The sequence below is a fragment of the Scheffersomyces amazonensis genome (genome assembly GCF_036850825.1).
Source record: "Scheffersomyces amazonensis strain UFMG-HMD-26.3 chromosome Unknown RJT21scaffold_1, whole genome shotgun sequence".
NCBI lineage: Eukaryota > Fungi > Ascomycota > Pichiomycetes > Serinales > Debaryomycetaceae > Scheffersomyces > Scheffersomyces amazonensis.
The window spans coordinates 2,170,124-2,185,988 of NW_027042741.1; the positions used below are offsets into that span (position 1 = coordinate 2,170,124).

Here is a 15,865-nt window from a genome sequence, read left to right on the forward strand (position 1 = left end):
AAAAATTTTTCAAAATGAATTTGCAACCTTTTAATTTAATTTGTTTCTTACTAAAATAAAACTTCCTAGATGAATAGCTTGACTTAGCTTATATGAACTTCAATCTTTGGAATAAAAAAAATAATAATAATATGACTAGGTTATGTCAGTTGGACATAGTATCGTGTGATGCTTTAAATGGATAGGGAATACCAAAACCAAAAACTCAAAATTCAACAAAAGTGATATTGTAAAACGAAGGAATATATGGAAATGATTAGTGGTATGTTTAGATCACTACCTGGTTATTATCGTTCCTTTAGACTCTAAGTAATTCACAGAAGTATTGCGTTAGTTAAAAGCAAACTTGTCTCTGACTGCTAAAATTTTTTTCAATTCTTTGCAGAGTCGGTAACCCAATTGGGGAAGTCGCAAAGAGGCTCAGAAGGTAATGCAAAAATAAGAAGAAAAAAGAAATTCTAGCCCTTTGCTTGGCTCTTAGTACATAGTAGTAGATAGTAGTAGATAGTACGATTTAGTTAATGACCAGTGCTACAGAAATTACTGTAATATGATGTATATTATAGTACATTATAGTTTTTAGGATTCCTATAGTTGCAGTCAGAAAGTTGATGAGTTGACTGAATTGCGTCGTACCCCCAGGAAAGTAACAAGTAGTACGATGAGATCGTTCTAAATTTTTCTTAATTCGTTAATAGTTACTTATTCACCATAAACTTTTCCCATGTAATTGGTCATCAATACCATGTTGCAAAATGTTACATGATCTACTATTAGCTGTCTGTTATCCATCGAAAAGGGTTAAATGTTTTTGAGGTCGTGTAGAAGTTACCAAATCGGAAGCGAACCCTATAGGAGAGAAAAATGGCAGCACATTGATTAGGTGTTTTACAACCGTTTCAAACTTGTTTTAGAAGTAAAACTAAAGGATCAAACAATCCATCAATCAAGTTAGTGGTAATCTCTGATTGTCATATTTCTGATACAGTTGATAGTGTCCGAAGTAAGAACTGAGATTAGATTAGCCTGATTGTTGTACTGTATTACCTATTCTATAATCATATAAACCTTTACCAACTAATTTGTTGTATTTCTTTTAGATTGCTTGAATTGAGATATAAATTATCAAAAAATGTCTGATAAAGAGTTAATCACTTGGCTTGAGGACATGAACCTGGTCAAGGGGTTTATATCTCAATTACAAGCAACATTTAATCAGATTTTAGCCAAAACTCCTAGTATTGAAGAATTTAGAGAATTAGCTAATAAACTTCGTAATGACGACCCAGAATTTAGGAGGTTCTCCGAAAAATTGAAAACTTTAATGGTTTCACCTCATATTAAAGTGGCAGTTCGTTTAAAGCAATTGTATGATTTTAATCAATTAGTATTATTACAACTTTTATTAAAGATAAATTTTAAACAAAATACTGGACCAACTGATAGATATGTGAATTTCTTTATTGATTATGTTCCTGCAAAAGATGACGATGATGAAATAGCAGAAATTTTAAAAAAGGATACGGAAGAAGGTAATAAATCATTTTTGGAAGATGAAAGACAAATTGGTTTATTACCTTATCCTCCAACTTTACCAGTAATATCAAGTGATGTTTTATTAATTCGAATTCATACTGATAAATCTTATAGACAACCTTCAGATTTTCTTGAACTGGATTCAAATGCGAAGGATTATAATCAATCTCATAATGGTAAATTAGCCATTAGAGGTAGATCAGTATTAGAATTAGCATTACTAGATTTATTGGAAGAATCATGTCCAAAATTAGGCGAAGAAGAATTATTACTCTTTAGATATGAACTATTAAGTCCTCAAGTCTTAACAAAATTTGCATTTGGTTATCATTTAGCTGACCATTTAAAATATAACTTATCAAAAGAAATTGATATGGATTCAAAATTAGAAATGTTTAGTCGTTTATTCTTAGCATATGTTGGAGCAGTATCAATTGATAATTATAGTCCATTTTATGTAAGATTATGGATAAAGAAATTGTATGCACCCATTATGCAAGAAATGAATTCAAATTTAGCTACTAAAGCTAGAACTGATATTGCATTAGGTAAATTACAATTATTATTTACAGAAATTACTAATTTCACTGAATTTCCTAGTCAGTATGCTAATTTAAAATTTGTTCAAGTTCAATCAAATCCATATGTTGCACAAGTATTGGTTAATAATGTTTCAATTACTACTGGTACATCGAATGAAAGTTTTGAAGAAGCAAAATTAAATGCAGCCAATGAAATTTTCAGTAGTGAACAACATAGAGCTACAATAACAAGAATTTTACTTTCAACTAATTTATCTGATCCTGATAACATTGTTAATAATGATGATAAAAAGGAAGAAAATACTGATCCATATGATCCATATGATAATATTGAAATAATAAAACCATTCACACAAGAACAACAGGATGAATATTATAGAACTAATAGTAAATCACCTCATTTAGCCCATGAATTGCCAGTTTTTAAACCTGTTTCATTATCAACTCACTCACCACCCTTATCTACTGCCCTGATTTCATCATCTTCAATAGTACCACATGCTCAACTATATGGTAGGGGATCATCACCAGGGTTATCACCAACATTTGGTACACCTCAACCATATGTTGCTCCAATTGCATATAGTCCTCCATATACAACCTTAGATGGTAAAGTTGATAAAGATGCGAAAAATACTCTATATGCCTTATTGGGAAGAATTAAATTGCAACCAGAATATCAATATGATGTTATCCCCAATGGGTGTAAAGCTACAGTGTGGACTAATGCTACATCAAGAGGCTTACAAAACCTTAAATTGGGGGTAGGATTTGAGAGTAATAAGAAATTAGCAAGTCAAAAGGCTGCAATGGATGCATTAAATAATAGATCTGCACTAGAGGCTTTGGGATTAGGTCAATCATTCTAAGAATACGAAAGAGTTGAGCAAATTGTAATTTCTCTAACCTCTAGCTTATATTATTCTTATTCTTACTGTAAATTTAGCTTTAATTTTGCTTCTAACTTTAATTAGTCTAGTAATACTACAGTTGCCTTATCAAAGAGTTTGTATGTATTTGTTCACGTGATTTAATTCGCGCAAAATGAACCCCTACCACAATAAAAATCGGATTCCGACTTAGGCCGGAATGTCTCAACGTTTTCAAAAATTTCTTTTTCGACCGAATGGAAAAATGTTAACGAATTAAAACAAATAATTTCCGATCAACGAAACATTTTAAAATTTTTCTCAAAGATATATATATATGAGATAGTGTCTTCTTTCTTTTTCAAATTGATCTCAATTCCGATTCAATTCAGTCGAACTTTTATAAATTCAATCCCAATCAGATTTCTATCTTTAGACTGGTTCTTTAGTTCAACCCTATTTATTTATTCATATAATAATTTAATTTCTTATAATAGATTTTATAACTACTAATAATATTTAATATTAATAATTCTCATCATTAATAATGTCTACTCCATCTATTCCTCAATTCACCATTGGTGATTATGCTTCTTTTGCCTTAGCTGGTGCCATGGGTTGTGGTGTCACTCACGGTGCTATGACTCCAATTGATGTTGTTAAAACTAGAATTCAATTAGAACCAACTGTTTATAACAAAGGTATGATTGGTTCTTTCAGACAAGTTATCTCTGCCGAAGGTGCTGGTGCTTTATTAACTGGTTTAGGTCCAACTGTTTTAGGTTATTCTTTACAAGGTGCCTTCAAATTCGGTGGTTACGAATTATTTAAAAAGACTTTCATTGAACAATTAGGTTATGATACTGCTAAGAGTTATAAGAATGGTGTTTACATTGGTTCTGCTGCTTTAGCTGAATTCTTTGCTGATATTGCTTTATGTCCATTAGAAGCTACTAGAATTAGATTAGTTTCTCAACCAACTTTTGCCAACGGTTTAATCGGAGGTTTCTCAAGAATCTTAAAAGAAGAAGGTGTTGGATCTTTCTACAATGGTTTCACTCCAATTTTATTCAAACAAATTCCTTATAATATTGCTAAGTTCTTAGTTTACGAAAGAGCTGCTGAAGCCATTTACGGTGCTATCCCAACTCCAAAATCTGAATTATCCTCTACTGCTGCTACTGGTGTTAACTTAGGTGCTGGTATCATTGCTGGTTGTGCTGCTGCTATTGTTTCTCAACCTGCTGATACTTTATTATCTAAGGTTAACAAGACTAAGAAGGCTCCAGGTCAATCTACTGTTGGTTTATTAATTCAATTAGCTAAACAATTAGGTGTTACTGGTTCTTTTGCTGGTTTACCAACAAGATTGGTTATGGTTGGTACTTTAACCTCCTTACAATTCACCATTTACGGTTCTTTAAAGAAAACCTTAAACTGTCCACCAGCCGTTGATTTATAGACTAATTAATGTTAATTAATTAATTCTTAGTTTTAATCATATAAAAATGTTAATTGTTATATATTCATCATTACGTTCATATCATCACAACTTACACCCATCTCTGCCTTTAGTGTTTTGTATTATTTAGTGTGTTACTAAGTAGTACATATTCATGTTTATAAAATGTTTAAATAGTCATCAATAGATCGAATATAATTAGTATAATTACCGTAATTCATCTAATTCGGCTAATCCGACCATAATTACCATCAAAACAAGAGACTTAATAAATACATTCACCGAACTTTATCGGACGAAACTCAATCCGATATCTCCCCCAAAGCTTTATTTGAGATGCCATTGTCATCTCGCGCGTCATAAAGCTCAGACCCGGCGGTTAAGTATTTTGTACTGCGGTAAGGGGGCCCATATGAGTCTGAGTCCTCTTTCGGATTCGGATTTATGGCACGTGCTTTAGATTTTCTAATTTTCTCATCGGAGTTATATTGATCAATGCAACATGTGATCTGGATCACACCTTTCCAATTGCTGCAAACCAATCATTCCCCATTCTTTTCTAATCATGAATGTAACCAAGTTAGGTAATCCCCCATTAATAGAAATATATATAGTAAGTGAGTTGAAGTACTTAGCTGTACTTGCATTGCTGGCTAGTGGCTCTGATTATTAAACCCTTTACTCTTTTTGGGTATAGATCCAATAATTTAAAGGGGAACGGCGAGTCCCTGTGACCTGATGCAGATGAAGGTGTGCTGCCGACCATTCACAAAAAATGGCTGGCTAATATAGAATCATCCAGGCCAGGGTTCTAACTTTAACATGGTACAAAGATTTTAAGTTGGATGTAAAATTATTTATCGATAGTCTAGAGGTTGATTTTCGCAGTCAGTCAGCAGAATCAACTGGAATCGTTATACCTTCAAATACATGAATCAACAGATGGGAAATTCGATGAAAATTCAAATTAAGTATAAATAGCAGTCATTATAGTAGTAATCTAAAACATGTAAGAATTAACTTATAAATATTCCTGGTAGATGAACAAAATGGTTTTACTATTGACTGTCGTTGGGCTTTTCCTTTCATTGGTTATTTCTGCTCCTATTCCAGTTCCATCACAACCAACTTCGCCAATATTTTCCATGATTGCATTTCATGATGGAGCTCAATTCAGATACAATCTTGTTTATTTTGATGGAGTTGATTTGAAATTACGCTCTGATACAAACGCATTCTTTGGACGCATCAATGGTGCTGAGAATTGGGCATTGAATATGCCTATATCTTCTACAGAAAACGAGCAACCAGTAAATATCAATGTAGTTGTTGATGAAGATGGGAAATTGACAAGTACAAATAATACTGATGTTGAAGCTTCCAGTGGATTTGCTATTACAAATTCTCTTTTAACATTTGAGAATTCAAGTCTGTTTGTAGCTTGTTCGGATGAAGGATACCTTGGTGAATATGGTATTTATATTGCTGATGCAAATGAAACTTCTGAATGCTCATGTCCTAACAATATTACAGGCTATGAAATTGTTTTGAAGGTTCAACTTGATTCTACTGTGAATTACAATCCTCAATCTAATCCAATCTTAATTTAGTAATTGTTCTTTTGTGTTTTATTATAGTTTCCGTTTCCATTTTGATTTAAGATTGATTTAAGTAGCAGTTCGTAAATTTTTGAGTCTTGTATTATCAGTATATAAATGTATAAGTTAGTTTCAATAAATAACAGTTTTGAAAAAAATTACTATGTTTAAATCATATATCACTTGTAATCAAGCTTCGATTTTCTTTTCAAGTGTTGGTTCATCAGTATCATTAACTTCTTCCATCAAGTGAACTTTTTCTAGTTGACCTTTCTTTCTGTTGGCCCTTATATAATAATTAGCGATATAACCAAGTGCAGTTACGAACTCCATAGTTGTTGCTAAAACGTATTCATACGTCACAAATGATGAACTCAAACCTTCAACAGTATAATTTGTAAAATCATAATAATTCATCTTTTGGATGTAAATTGAAAGAATACCAAATATACCTCTGATTGTAATGAAAGGAGCAACTGCAAATATGGTATATATATTAATGTGTCTGATCTTCTCAACAAAATAGCAATATGAAGCGAATCCGATAGCAGCAACTGTTTGAAACAAGAAAACAGATTGACCAGCAGTTCTCATTATTTTAGATGTATGAACTTTACTCAGCTCATTATTTGCATCTTGAATTGATATACCAGCTAATTGAGATCCTCCAACAATAATCAATACATTGGCAGGAATCAAAAGTAAATGGAAGATAACTGCAATTGGGAATTTAGCTTTTAGTTTGCCTAATTTGGTGGTAGCCAATTCCGCATTTCTCTTTCTATCTTTCTTAGAAGGTCCAATCCATGAAGTTCCAAATGATTCTTCTTGAGCTTGAGCTATCAAGAAGTATGATATTAAAATCAACATAAAGTATCCTTCAGCGGTGAATACAAGATATGCCACCAACCATTGCCAATAGGTATAACCTAAAACAGAGAATACCACAGCACAAAGTTGACCTGAAAATCTAAATATACCATATACAGCTAAAGCCGTATAAAAGCTCCTCCAACCAACTCTAAATACAATGTTGATAGTGAATGCAAAGAAAATAGAATAGATTGCAAGGTAAACAGATGCGGCTATACCTGAAGCATGAGATTTAAAAGCCATTTTTGTTCTTAGAAAATTAATTAATATGAGTAATAATTAATAACGATAATAATACTTTATATGGTAACAACTATAAGACTAAAAAAAATCTATAAAACCAGTGGATTCTACAGGTATATTTATATTAATTTTTGATAATATAAGGTTCAGGCAAACAAACGTCAAATCCAATAATTAAGGTATAGGTCAAATGAATTTTGTGCTATAGGAGCCGTTCCACATTTTGGTTCCTGCAAAATCGAAATCAAGAGGCTTGTACAATTTTGCTTTGCGCCATATTTTTTATTTGGAACTTTTAGCCTGTAAAATATTATTTGTTCCCTATCGGTATTTACATGACTAAATACGAATGATTTTTCAATGTTAGGGAGCTGAATATTTTTAGAATTATAAATTGAATCTATAAGGTCATTCAATTAGTACAATTATAATAAACGTTTATTGTTTCATTTTTCTCCTTTGATATATTGGTGGAGATTAGTTGGCTTTAGATCGGAAATAATCCCGAGACACATTCTTACGGAAACCATAATCCATCGAGTATATTAGTCAACCAATTGAATTGATTCACAATTGAGACACAGACGGTGTTATCACTAATTTCAATGTGAATCACTTCAACACAGCCATCTTTATCCGAGCTTGTACGAAACTTTACTATGCATCCATCGTCTTGCTGTCTATTTCTATGCATGAAAGAATCTCAAAATCCCAATTAGGAAATATATTACGATTATGTAAGCGTCCTTGTTTAGGAAGTAGTTACGCTTATGTAATACGTTAAAGCGCAGATCTGAGTATTCTCATTTCCATTCCAAAACGTCATGTGACAGATCACCTGCTTTCAACTGGTCCATTATGGCACATAATTTTTTTTCATACAAGACGATGAGGATGATGATGCCCTAAGTACTAATAATTACATAGAAATACCAGATTAGTTGAGGAATTAAAGATGGCCGTTAAATCTAAGTCATTTAAGTCTCAAGAATATGTTGGACAGTCTGATGTTGAGTCAGACCTTGACAGTGATCAAGAAACTCAATATGAACCACCCAAGAATTATGTGAAATCTTCATCTAAATCTACAAAATTTACTAAACCAACAGATAATAAACAAGTTTGGTTAATTAAAACTCCTAAAGGATTTCCATTAGATCAATTGAAGAGTTTACCTATTTCCTTCACATCCACATCTGTTACTAATGATAAATCATCATTTTCAGTTGATAAATTATCATACCAAATTCATGAAGAATTATTTAATGAAGAAGGACAAGTGGAAGAACAACAAAACAATGATGATTCATATTCTATCTTTATAAATGAAAGTAAAGGTTCTAAATCTAAATTTAAGCCTTTGAATTTAAAAATTAATAGATACTACAACATAAGAGAATTGATTTCAATTCCTGATATAGATTATGATAAAGTCGTGATACCTAGAGAAAATGTCGAAAAGATTGAAAACTTAAGAATGAGACATTTCCCAACTGGGTATGGTGCTGAAGATTATGAAGAAGCTAAGGAGATAGATGAAGATGGTAAGGTAGTAAAGAAAGCTAAGCTTCATAAATCTGATTCATCCACTGCCTCTATTCCTGAAACTCCAACAAAAGAGAAGAAAGAAAAGAAAGAAAAGAAGGATAAAAAGGAAAAGAAGGATAAAAAGGAAAAGAAAGATAAAAAGGAAAAGAAGGAAAAGAAGGAAAAGAAAGAAAAGAAGGAAAAGTCTTAATCTCAAAAGGATTAAGTGTTTCATAGTCTTTCTTTACTGATATCATCTGTATTAAAGTATAGTAATATCATTTGCATGTAAATCATAAAGTATTATCTGTATATTACCAATCTTATATATTATAATATTATACTAATATAATTTGTATTTTCCGTAGTTAAGCATCTTCAGAGATCGATCTTTTGGCGAGACCACCAGAAAAAAAAAAATTAGCCATATTCAGTACTAGAATTAGTACTACATAAAGTGATATATCCAGTTACCAACGGAACATTCAACAACTGACCATATTATGGGATCGTCTGTATCGAAATCAGGTTCGAGGAAACTAGCCAAAACGGTAGTATCTGACTCGGTTGCAGCCAAAGTCAATCGTTCGGCCACAGTAAATCAATTACCTCCAACTAAACTTCAACAGCAATTCGAACAACATTCTATAGAACAAGAATTATCAAGAAATGGTAATAATATTCAGTTTGACCCGAAATTCCTAGCTAAAAAATTGAATAAAAGAAGTCAAACATCATCCAATTCAGCAGTATCTCCAGCTGGTAAAGATGGTCAAGATCCTCATTTTTCAGGTACTTCTACTTATGATAATAATAATAATACACTTCCAAGTGAAGACTTCATAAAATCTATAAATCGTCTAGGAGATCAGATCCATTCTACTTCAATGACATCACCAGCTAATATTGAAGATTCAATAGCCTTGAAACAATTGAAGAATAGACGAGAAATGTTTAAACTTGGTGAAGAAGAATTATTAGCATCAAAAGATCCTAATTATTTAACTCAGGAAGAAAGAGAAGTATTACATAAAAATGAGAAAGAAAATGGAGGTGAAATCATACGAACTATGGTACATCCTCGTACATTAGTTGCTATTCTTAATGATTTGAATGATCCTAAAATCAATAATAGTTCAATTATATTGGATTATCAATTACATCCTAACTTTCTTAATGAATTAGGTACAAGATTTAAAGTCGCTAAAAATACAGTTATACTTGAAGATAGTGTTAAAGAAGATGAAATAGGTCATAAGGCACAACCAATAATAAGAGCAACAGCAATTAAAGAAGGTGAAAATGAAAATGAAAATGAATTAGATTATATGGGTGAAGTAATAGGGGATTCAAGGTATAAGAAATTAAAGAGTAGAATCAGTTTAGATGACTAAAATAAAAATAATAGTCATCACACATACATAGTAAGACGTTAAATTGTAAATAGTATCTAATAAAAATTATATTAGGGTAGTGAGCCGCACTTGTGCCATATGATTTTTCAAACAATATCTGGGGTTGATTTTAAATTCTCTAATTTCTTTATCCAATCAGGATTTATATGTAATAAATAATGTCTAACAAATTAACCAGTAAGGAAATTTATACATTTTTGTCGAAATTCACTCCCTGTGATGTTTCTGATGCTTTAAACAAAATTGGGATTAAAAATGGTGGGTTTATTCCAAATTTAGTTCAAAGATCACATTCTTCATCTTCAGCCACTTCATCTGTTGGTAAAGCATATACAGTTTTATATGCTCCTAAATCAGATCCAAGACCTGAGATTAAAGTATCGTATATAGATCAAGTCCCTGAGGGTAGTTTTGTTGTAATTGGATTACCATTATCAGTTCAATTGATTTCAGCTCCATATACAAAAGTTAACAATGCTATGTATGGAGGATTAATGTCTACTAGAGCTCAATATCTTAAGGCCAATGGGTCTGTAGTATTGGGTAGAATTAGAGATTTAGATGAACATCAAGAATTACTGTATCCTGTTTGGTCATATGGAGTTGGAACTAGTGCACCAGGCCCATTACTTAAACTTGTAGGAATTAATGTCCCACTTGAGGTTAAAGTTTCTTCAATAGAAGATTCTAAAGAATATGATATCCTCACTATTAATCCAGGAGATTATATAATTGGTGATAAGAATGGGATTGTTAAATTAGAAGACAATGAAAAGCTTTCGGAAGTCTTAGAATATATACCTAAAAGAGTTGAAGCTGATACTAATGTCAGTAAAGATATTAAATTGGGTAAACCAGCCAAGGAAGCCCAAACATATTGGCGTAGCAAGATTTAGATTTGTATACATATACTTTAAAATTATATTTATTTATTTTGTTTATTTATTTAATTATCTACTTAATGATATAGTAACATACGTATTATTAGTCTAGTATATAGTGGTATAACATATCGTTTGACTTTATACATGCAATCAGATCGGAGAGTGCTCCACATATTCCTAATTTTATAGTGTTGCGGTACGGGTGTTTCCCTTTTCAAATATGCTCTCCACATAAATCTGCAGACAAATCCGGACCCATCGAGATTACATCATTCAACTAAAGTTTCATAAACAGGCATAAGTATAATAAATAATGCCGTTAGAATTAGAAAGTAATCATAGTTCAATAGGAGAAGAAGAGAAATTCGAAGAATATGAATTTTCAACTGGTAATACATATCAAGAATTAACTGATTTAAGAGTATCCCTTATCGGTAATAAGGATTTGAAATTTAAATTAGTTGGAGATGTTAAATTTATACAATCATTAGTTAAAGATTTTAATAATCTGATTGAAACTATAGTAACTAATTCAACTTCAAATATTCTTAAAGATAATGAATTCTTACAAGATTTAGAAAAGAGAGCAGTAATAATTGATATATTATGTTCATTTATAACAGAAGTTAATACAAAGAAATATTCTAATATAACTATATGTTTAGAATCATTAGAAAATGTTATAAATCCAACTATTGAATTATTAAATTTTTTCCTTAATAAATTTGTCCCAAATATTGATAATCCTCAAATACTAAAGAATGTTGAAAATCTTATGAGTTATTGTTTAGATATATTCCTTGGATTATCAAATATTAGAAATCATAATGTAGATTCTGAAAAATTATGGAGATTTATTACTACATTATTAATTATAACTGATTCTAATCAAATGAATACTGTTATTGATTCTTCATTATTAATTAAACTGTTAAGATTAATTCCTATTTTATTATCTACCAATAAATTATCAAATAATGCTCTTAAAACTTTATTAACGGCTGTTTTAAAAAGATTATCAAATGAGTGTACTATTTTAATAGATATTCATTTCCCTAATGTTTCTCAAGATTCAGTAATTTTAAATCAATTGGCTTTTGAAGATTCAACCCTTCCAAATATTGAATTAAATAAATCAATATTAAAATCAAGAATTAATTTAAATCTTTTACTTGAACTTATGACATGTACAGCCCAAATTTTTAGTTATCTGAAAAAGAATGATTATTCTATATTAATGGAATTAGCATCATCCCTGACTCCAAAGATATCTCCAGTAGTGGTATTAACTATTCAAGTATATATTTCATTATTATTATTGGTTAAATATGAAGATAATCTGAATATTAGTTTAATTGCATTGAATTTAATATACTTTTATCTAAATAATTTAAGACCATCTGATGAAGTAGATGATCAAATTATTTTTAAAAGTTATAAGAAATTATTTCCTAAAATAATTGAAATGTTAGAATTAGAAGATAATAATTCTAGTTTATTAGAGGGAGGTAAGAATCATAATGGTACTAATAACAATAATAATAATAATAATAATAAATCCGATTCTAAAAATTCAGTTAAGAAAAATAATCGGAATTTAACTCATTCATCAAATCATAATAATACTGCTAATTTAGTATTACCTATGTATTTGTATTCTCCAGCTAGAATATTGGCAGATTTATGTGTTCAATATCCTTTATTAAGTGATAAAATTAAAGATTCTAATATTGATATTAAAATTGTTAAGAAATTAGAAATTCAATTTAGATCTAGTCAATTTTTAATGATAATTAATAAATTAAAAAAGAAATCTAAACATGGTAAGACTATAGTTGATTTTACAATTTTATTAAGTATTCTAAATGATGAAGATAAACATATTAATAGTAGTGCGGATTTATTATTATTATTAAGTGTTTATACTTCAACAATTGAAGAATATAGAACTAGAGTAATTAATTCAAATGATTTAACAAAGGCAAATCCATTATTTGCTCAAATGATTTTTGAAATTATTGATAATTATCACTTTTTATTGGTAGAAATTCAATTAATTTATAAACTTTTAAAGAATAAAATGATTACTAGTAAAGATTTACCATGGTTTGGTAGAAATTTAGGGATTATTAATTCAATAATTGATAATCCATTATATACTAATTGTTTATATTTGATTCGTTCATTAGCTCGATCAATAAAACCATTAAGAACATTCTTTGTTGAATGTAATAGTTTAAATAGTTTTATTTATGAAGATGAATCAGGAAAGACTAGTGGAGGATTAATTACTAATTTCTTACAGATATTAAAATCATTTGAATCAATTGATATTATGAATCAATATTTTAATCATTTTTTAAGAAATGATGGAGATGAACAAATAACCAGTGTTAAAAGATATAATAAAATTCAAATGACTAATAAATCAATAACTTTAGGATTACTTGCTAATTTCATTTTAGATTTTAGTTCTTTCCGGTATATCATTGTTACATATGATAATTTCTTACAAAGTTTAAAAATTATTTATGAACGTCATGATCCAAGTAGAGATAATATTTCTAATACTAATGAAGAAATTTATCAAAAGAATATCATTCAATTAAATGTTCTTTATATTCTTAAGAACTTTATGTATAATGAAGTTCATGAAAATAAAAGAGATTTATTACAATATTTCTCATTAAATGAAATCTTATTAAAAACTTTATATGGAATTATTGAAGAAGAAGAAGAGGACAATAATAATGATATAAATGAAAATGATGAAAAGAATAAAAAATTAATTGCCGATATTAAACGACTTAGATTACAACAGAAATTAATTGCCTTTGATACTTTAAGAAATTATACAGCAGGATCAACAAATTTCAATACAATTTTAATTGAAACATATGAGAATGACTTGGTTTGTAAATATCCTCAATATAATTTACCCAAAAAATGGTATGAATTTCTTATTTTGAATATAACTACGACAAAGATATTTGCAGTTAATCGTAAAAATTCATCTAGTACTATTAGTAATGATGATGAATATTTGAGTCGATTAATCTTAAATGATGATTATTCAAAGATGATTGTAGCTATTAATTCTATTGAGAATAATAGATATGCAGTTGTTGTTTCTATGCAAAGAGAATTTTTCCCTGATAAGGATTTACTTAAACTTTGGTTAAAATTCTTAGCATTTCAAATTCCTAGAAAGATATTGAATAAATTAAGTTTGAATGAGAAGATCTTTATTAATAATAATTTAAATGAAATTAAATTATCAATTGTTTGTATTATTGTTAATTTAACTTGGAGATCTTCAACTCATTCATTCCGAGGTCATGATTCGGCTAATTATGATTCTTTTGATTTAGTTCAAGATTCTCAATTAAGGTCAGGTTTAATAACCACTAGTGGAACAAATAGGCGACTCTTTTTAGAAGACTCTTCTGAATCAGTTAGAGAAAGACTGGAAGATTTTGATGGTTATGAAAAGCATGATGATGAAAATAATAAGAAGGAAGAAAAACTGTCTGATGAGTTGAGTGTAACTGATCGTGCTGAATTATTACAACAATTTGGGTTTGAAGATGTTATTATTAGACTCATTAATGAATATAGTAAGAGTTCAAGTGTCGCTAGTGGTGCAAGCACCAGTATTATTTCTAGCAGTAGTAACAAAGGATCTAAAAAGTCAAATAAAGGTTCAACAAATAGTACTAATTTGAATGATAGTCCTAAGCGATTTGATGTTTACAATAGTCATAATTTATCGGAAAAGTTAAAGAATGCACATATTCAATTATCTACATTATTATATCGTCGCGGACGTGGAAGTGTCGGTAGTGATAAATTAAAGGATCGAATTGGTCCATCCGATAGTGTCTTAGCTATTATTGGAGATGCGGGTCTTGGCAACGGTGAGGATGAAGAAGCAGGTCATGAAGATGATGAAAGCCGTAGACGAAGAAGAAGAAGGTTAAGAGCTGGTGGAAATGTTGCATTACCCGATGTTAATAGAGGAGGGGAAGGATATGGGTATGGATCGGATGATGAATACGGTCCAGATTACATTGATGTAGAAGGTGGAGAAGAAGAAGATGATGACGACGAAGATGAAGATGTTGAAGGAGAAGATGATCATGATGATGATGAAGACGAGGATGAAGATGAAGAAGTAGATGATGATGATCATGATGATGAAGAAACTGCTAGAGAGTATTGGATAGCTTAAGTATGAAGATGCCTCATAATATTTATTTGCATACATATGCCAAAAAAAATCATAACTAATGGTTTATTAGTTTTTATTATTTATATCACTATTATTACATAATTCATAATTAATTAACTCTAACCAGGAATTATGCATACGTAATTTTTGTGTTAAATTAATAGAGACTTGAGCTCCGCCTGTAATAGATAGAATCGCGCCTATTTACAATATAATTATTAAACAAAATTCAAAATAACTAAGGTTACTAACCCTGCAATGCCTGATATATGTAACTAAGCGGATTTTAACAAAGCTTTATTACTTATCAATGAGAAAATAGGGGTTTAACATAGCACAGCGCAGCACCGTACACCACAGCACAGACATTAATAATTGAAAAATTTTTCAAATACCGTTAATACAATGGCGATACTTTTGTGAGAAATATTTTTCAAATAGATTTACTATATAATATATTCTCTTATACAATGTGTACAATTTTTTTTTTATAAACGTAAGTAATACAGTTACTACGTAGTGTTAGTGTAACCATACGTTGGAGTATCCGAACAGGGAGTAATTCGGAAAAATTTTGATGGGTTTATGCGATTTTGTGATGCGTTTGAGATGATCCATTTCCCGAATAGGAAATGACACAGACAGGTTAATAGTGTATAGGTAGTGGGACTTTTTAAGATTTGAA

The 15,865-nt window shown here is 30.0% G+C and overlaps 8 protein-coding genes across 8 annotated transcripts; 7 read left to right on the forward strand and 1 right to left on the reverse strand. All coding sequences in view use genetic code 12, as the record gives it.

The window, feature by feature from the left end:
* Positions 1 to 911: 911 nt before the first annotated feature.
* Positions 912 to 3,073, forward strand: CDL1 (Cdl1p). The gene has a single exon (XM_064880793.1). The coding sequence runs from the start codon at positions 1,133 to 1,135 to the stop codon at positions 2,945 to 2,947; it is 1,815 nt and encodes a 604-aa protein (XP_064741356.1). The 5' UTR covers positions 912 to 1,132; the 3' UTR covers positions 2,948 to 3,073.
* Positions 3,074 to 3,265: 192 nt separating this feature from the next.
* Positions 3,266 to 4,642, forward strand: MIR1 (Mir1p). The gene has a single exon (XM_064880794.1). It carries the CDS (start codon positions 3,495 to 3,497, stop codon positions 4,407 to 4,409), a length of 915 nt encoding a protein of 304 aa, XP_064741357.1. The 5' UTR covers positions 3,266 to 3,494; the 3' UTR covers positions 4,410 to 4,642.
* An 816-nt stretch (positions 4,643 to 5,458) lies between these two features.
* Positions 5,459 to 6,019, forward strand: RJT21DRAFT_80543 (uncharacterized protein; the record flags this gene model as incomplete). The annotated part of the gene is made up of 1 exon (XM_064885255.1): positions 5,459 to 6,019. The coding sequence occupies one exon, from the start codon at positions 5,459 to 5,461 to the stop codon at positions 6,017 to 6,019; it is 561 nt and encodes a 186-aa protein (XP_064741358.1).
* An 88-nt stretch (positions 6,020 to 6,107) lies between these two features.
* On the reverse strand, positions 6,108 to 7,213 carry RJT21DRAFT_14024 (uncharacterized protein). The gene has a single exon (XM_064883369.1). The coding sequence runs from the start codon at positions 7,121 to 7,123 to the stop codon at positions 6,197 to 6,199; it is 927 nt and encodes a 308-aa protein (XP_064741359.1). The 5' UTR covers positions 7,124 to 7,213; the 3' UTR covers positions 6,108 to 6,196.
* An 822-nt stretch (positions 7,214 to 8,035) lies between these two features.
* RPA34 (DNA-directed RNA polymerase I subunit) lies at positions 8,036 to 8,951 on the forward strand. The gene is given in 2 exon segments (XM_064880795.1): positions 8,036 to 8,825; positions 8,844 to 8,951. The coding sequence occupies 2 exon segments, from the start codon at positions 8,079 to 8,081 to the stop codon at positions 8,859 to 8,861; spliced, it is 765 nt and encodes a 254-aa protein (XP_064741360.1). The 5' UTR covers positions 8,036 to 8,078; the 3' UTR covers positions 8,862 to 8,951.
* A 39-nt stretch (positions 8,952 to 8,990) lies between these two features.
* RJT21DRAFT_117684 (uncharacterized protein) lies at positions 8,991 to 10,175 on the forward strand. Its single transcript, XM_064880796.1, has one exon. The coding sequence runs from the start codon at positions 9,154 to 9,156 to the stop codon at positions 10,042 to 10,044; it is 891 nt and encodes a 296-aa protein (XP_064741361.1). The 5' UTR covers positions 8,991 to 9,153; the 3' UTR covers positions 10,045 to 10,175.
* Positions 10,134 to 11,057, forward strand: RJT21DRAFT_14020 (bifunctional 4-hydroxy-4-methyl-2-oxoglutarate aldolase/oxaloacetate decarboxylase). Its single transcript, XM_064883368.1, has one exon. It carries the CDS (start codon positions 10,224 to 10,226, stop codon positions 10,959 to 10,961), a length of 738 nt encoding a protein of 245 aa, XP_064741362.1. The 5' UTR covers positions 10,134 to 10,223; the 3' UTR covers positions 10,962 to 11,057.
* Positions 11,058 to 11,262: 205 nt separating this feature from the next.
* Positions 11,263 to 15,180, forward strand: RJT21DRAFT_79936 (uncharacterized protein; the record flags this gene model as incomplete). The annotated part of the gene is made up of 4 exons (XM_064885241.1): positions 11,263 to 12,442; positions 12,527 to 14,587; positions 14,651 to 14,791; positions 14,849 to 15,180. 4 exons carry the CDS (start codon positions 11,263 to 11,265, stop codon positions 15,178 to 15,180), a joined length of 3,714 nt encoding a protein of 1,237 aa, XP_064741363.1.
* Between the last annotated feature and the right edge of the window lie 685 nt (positions 15,181 to 15,865).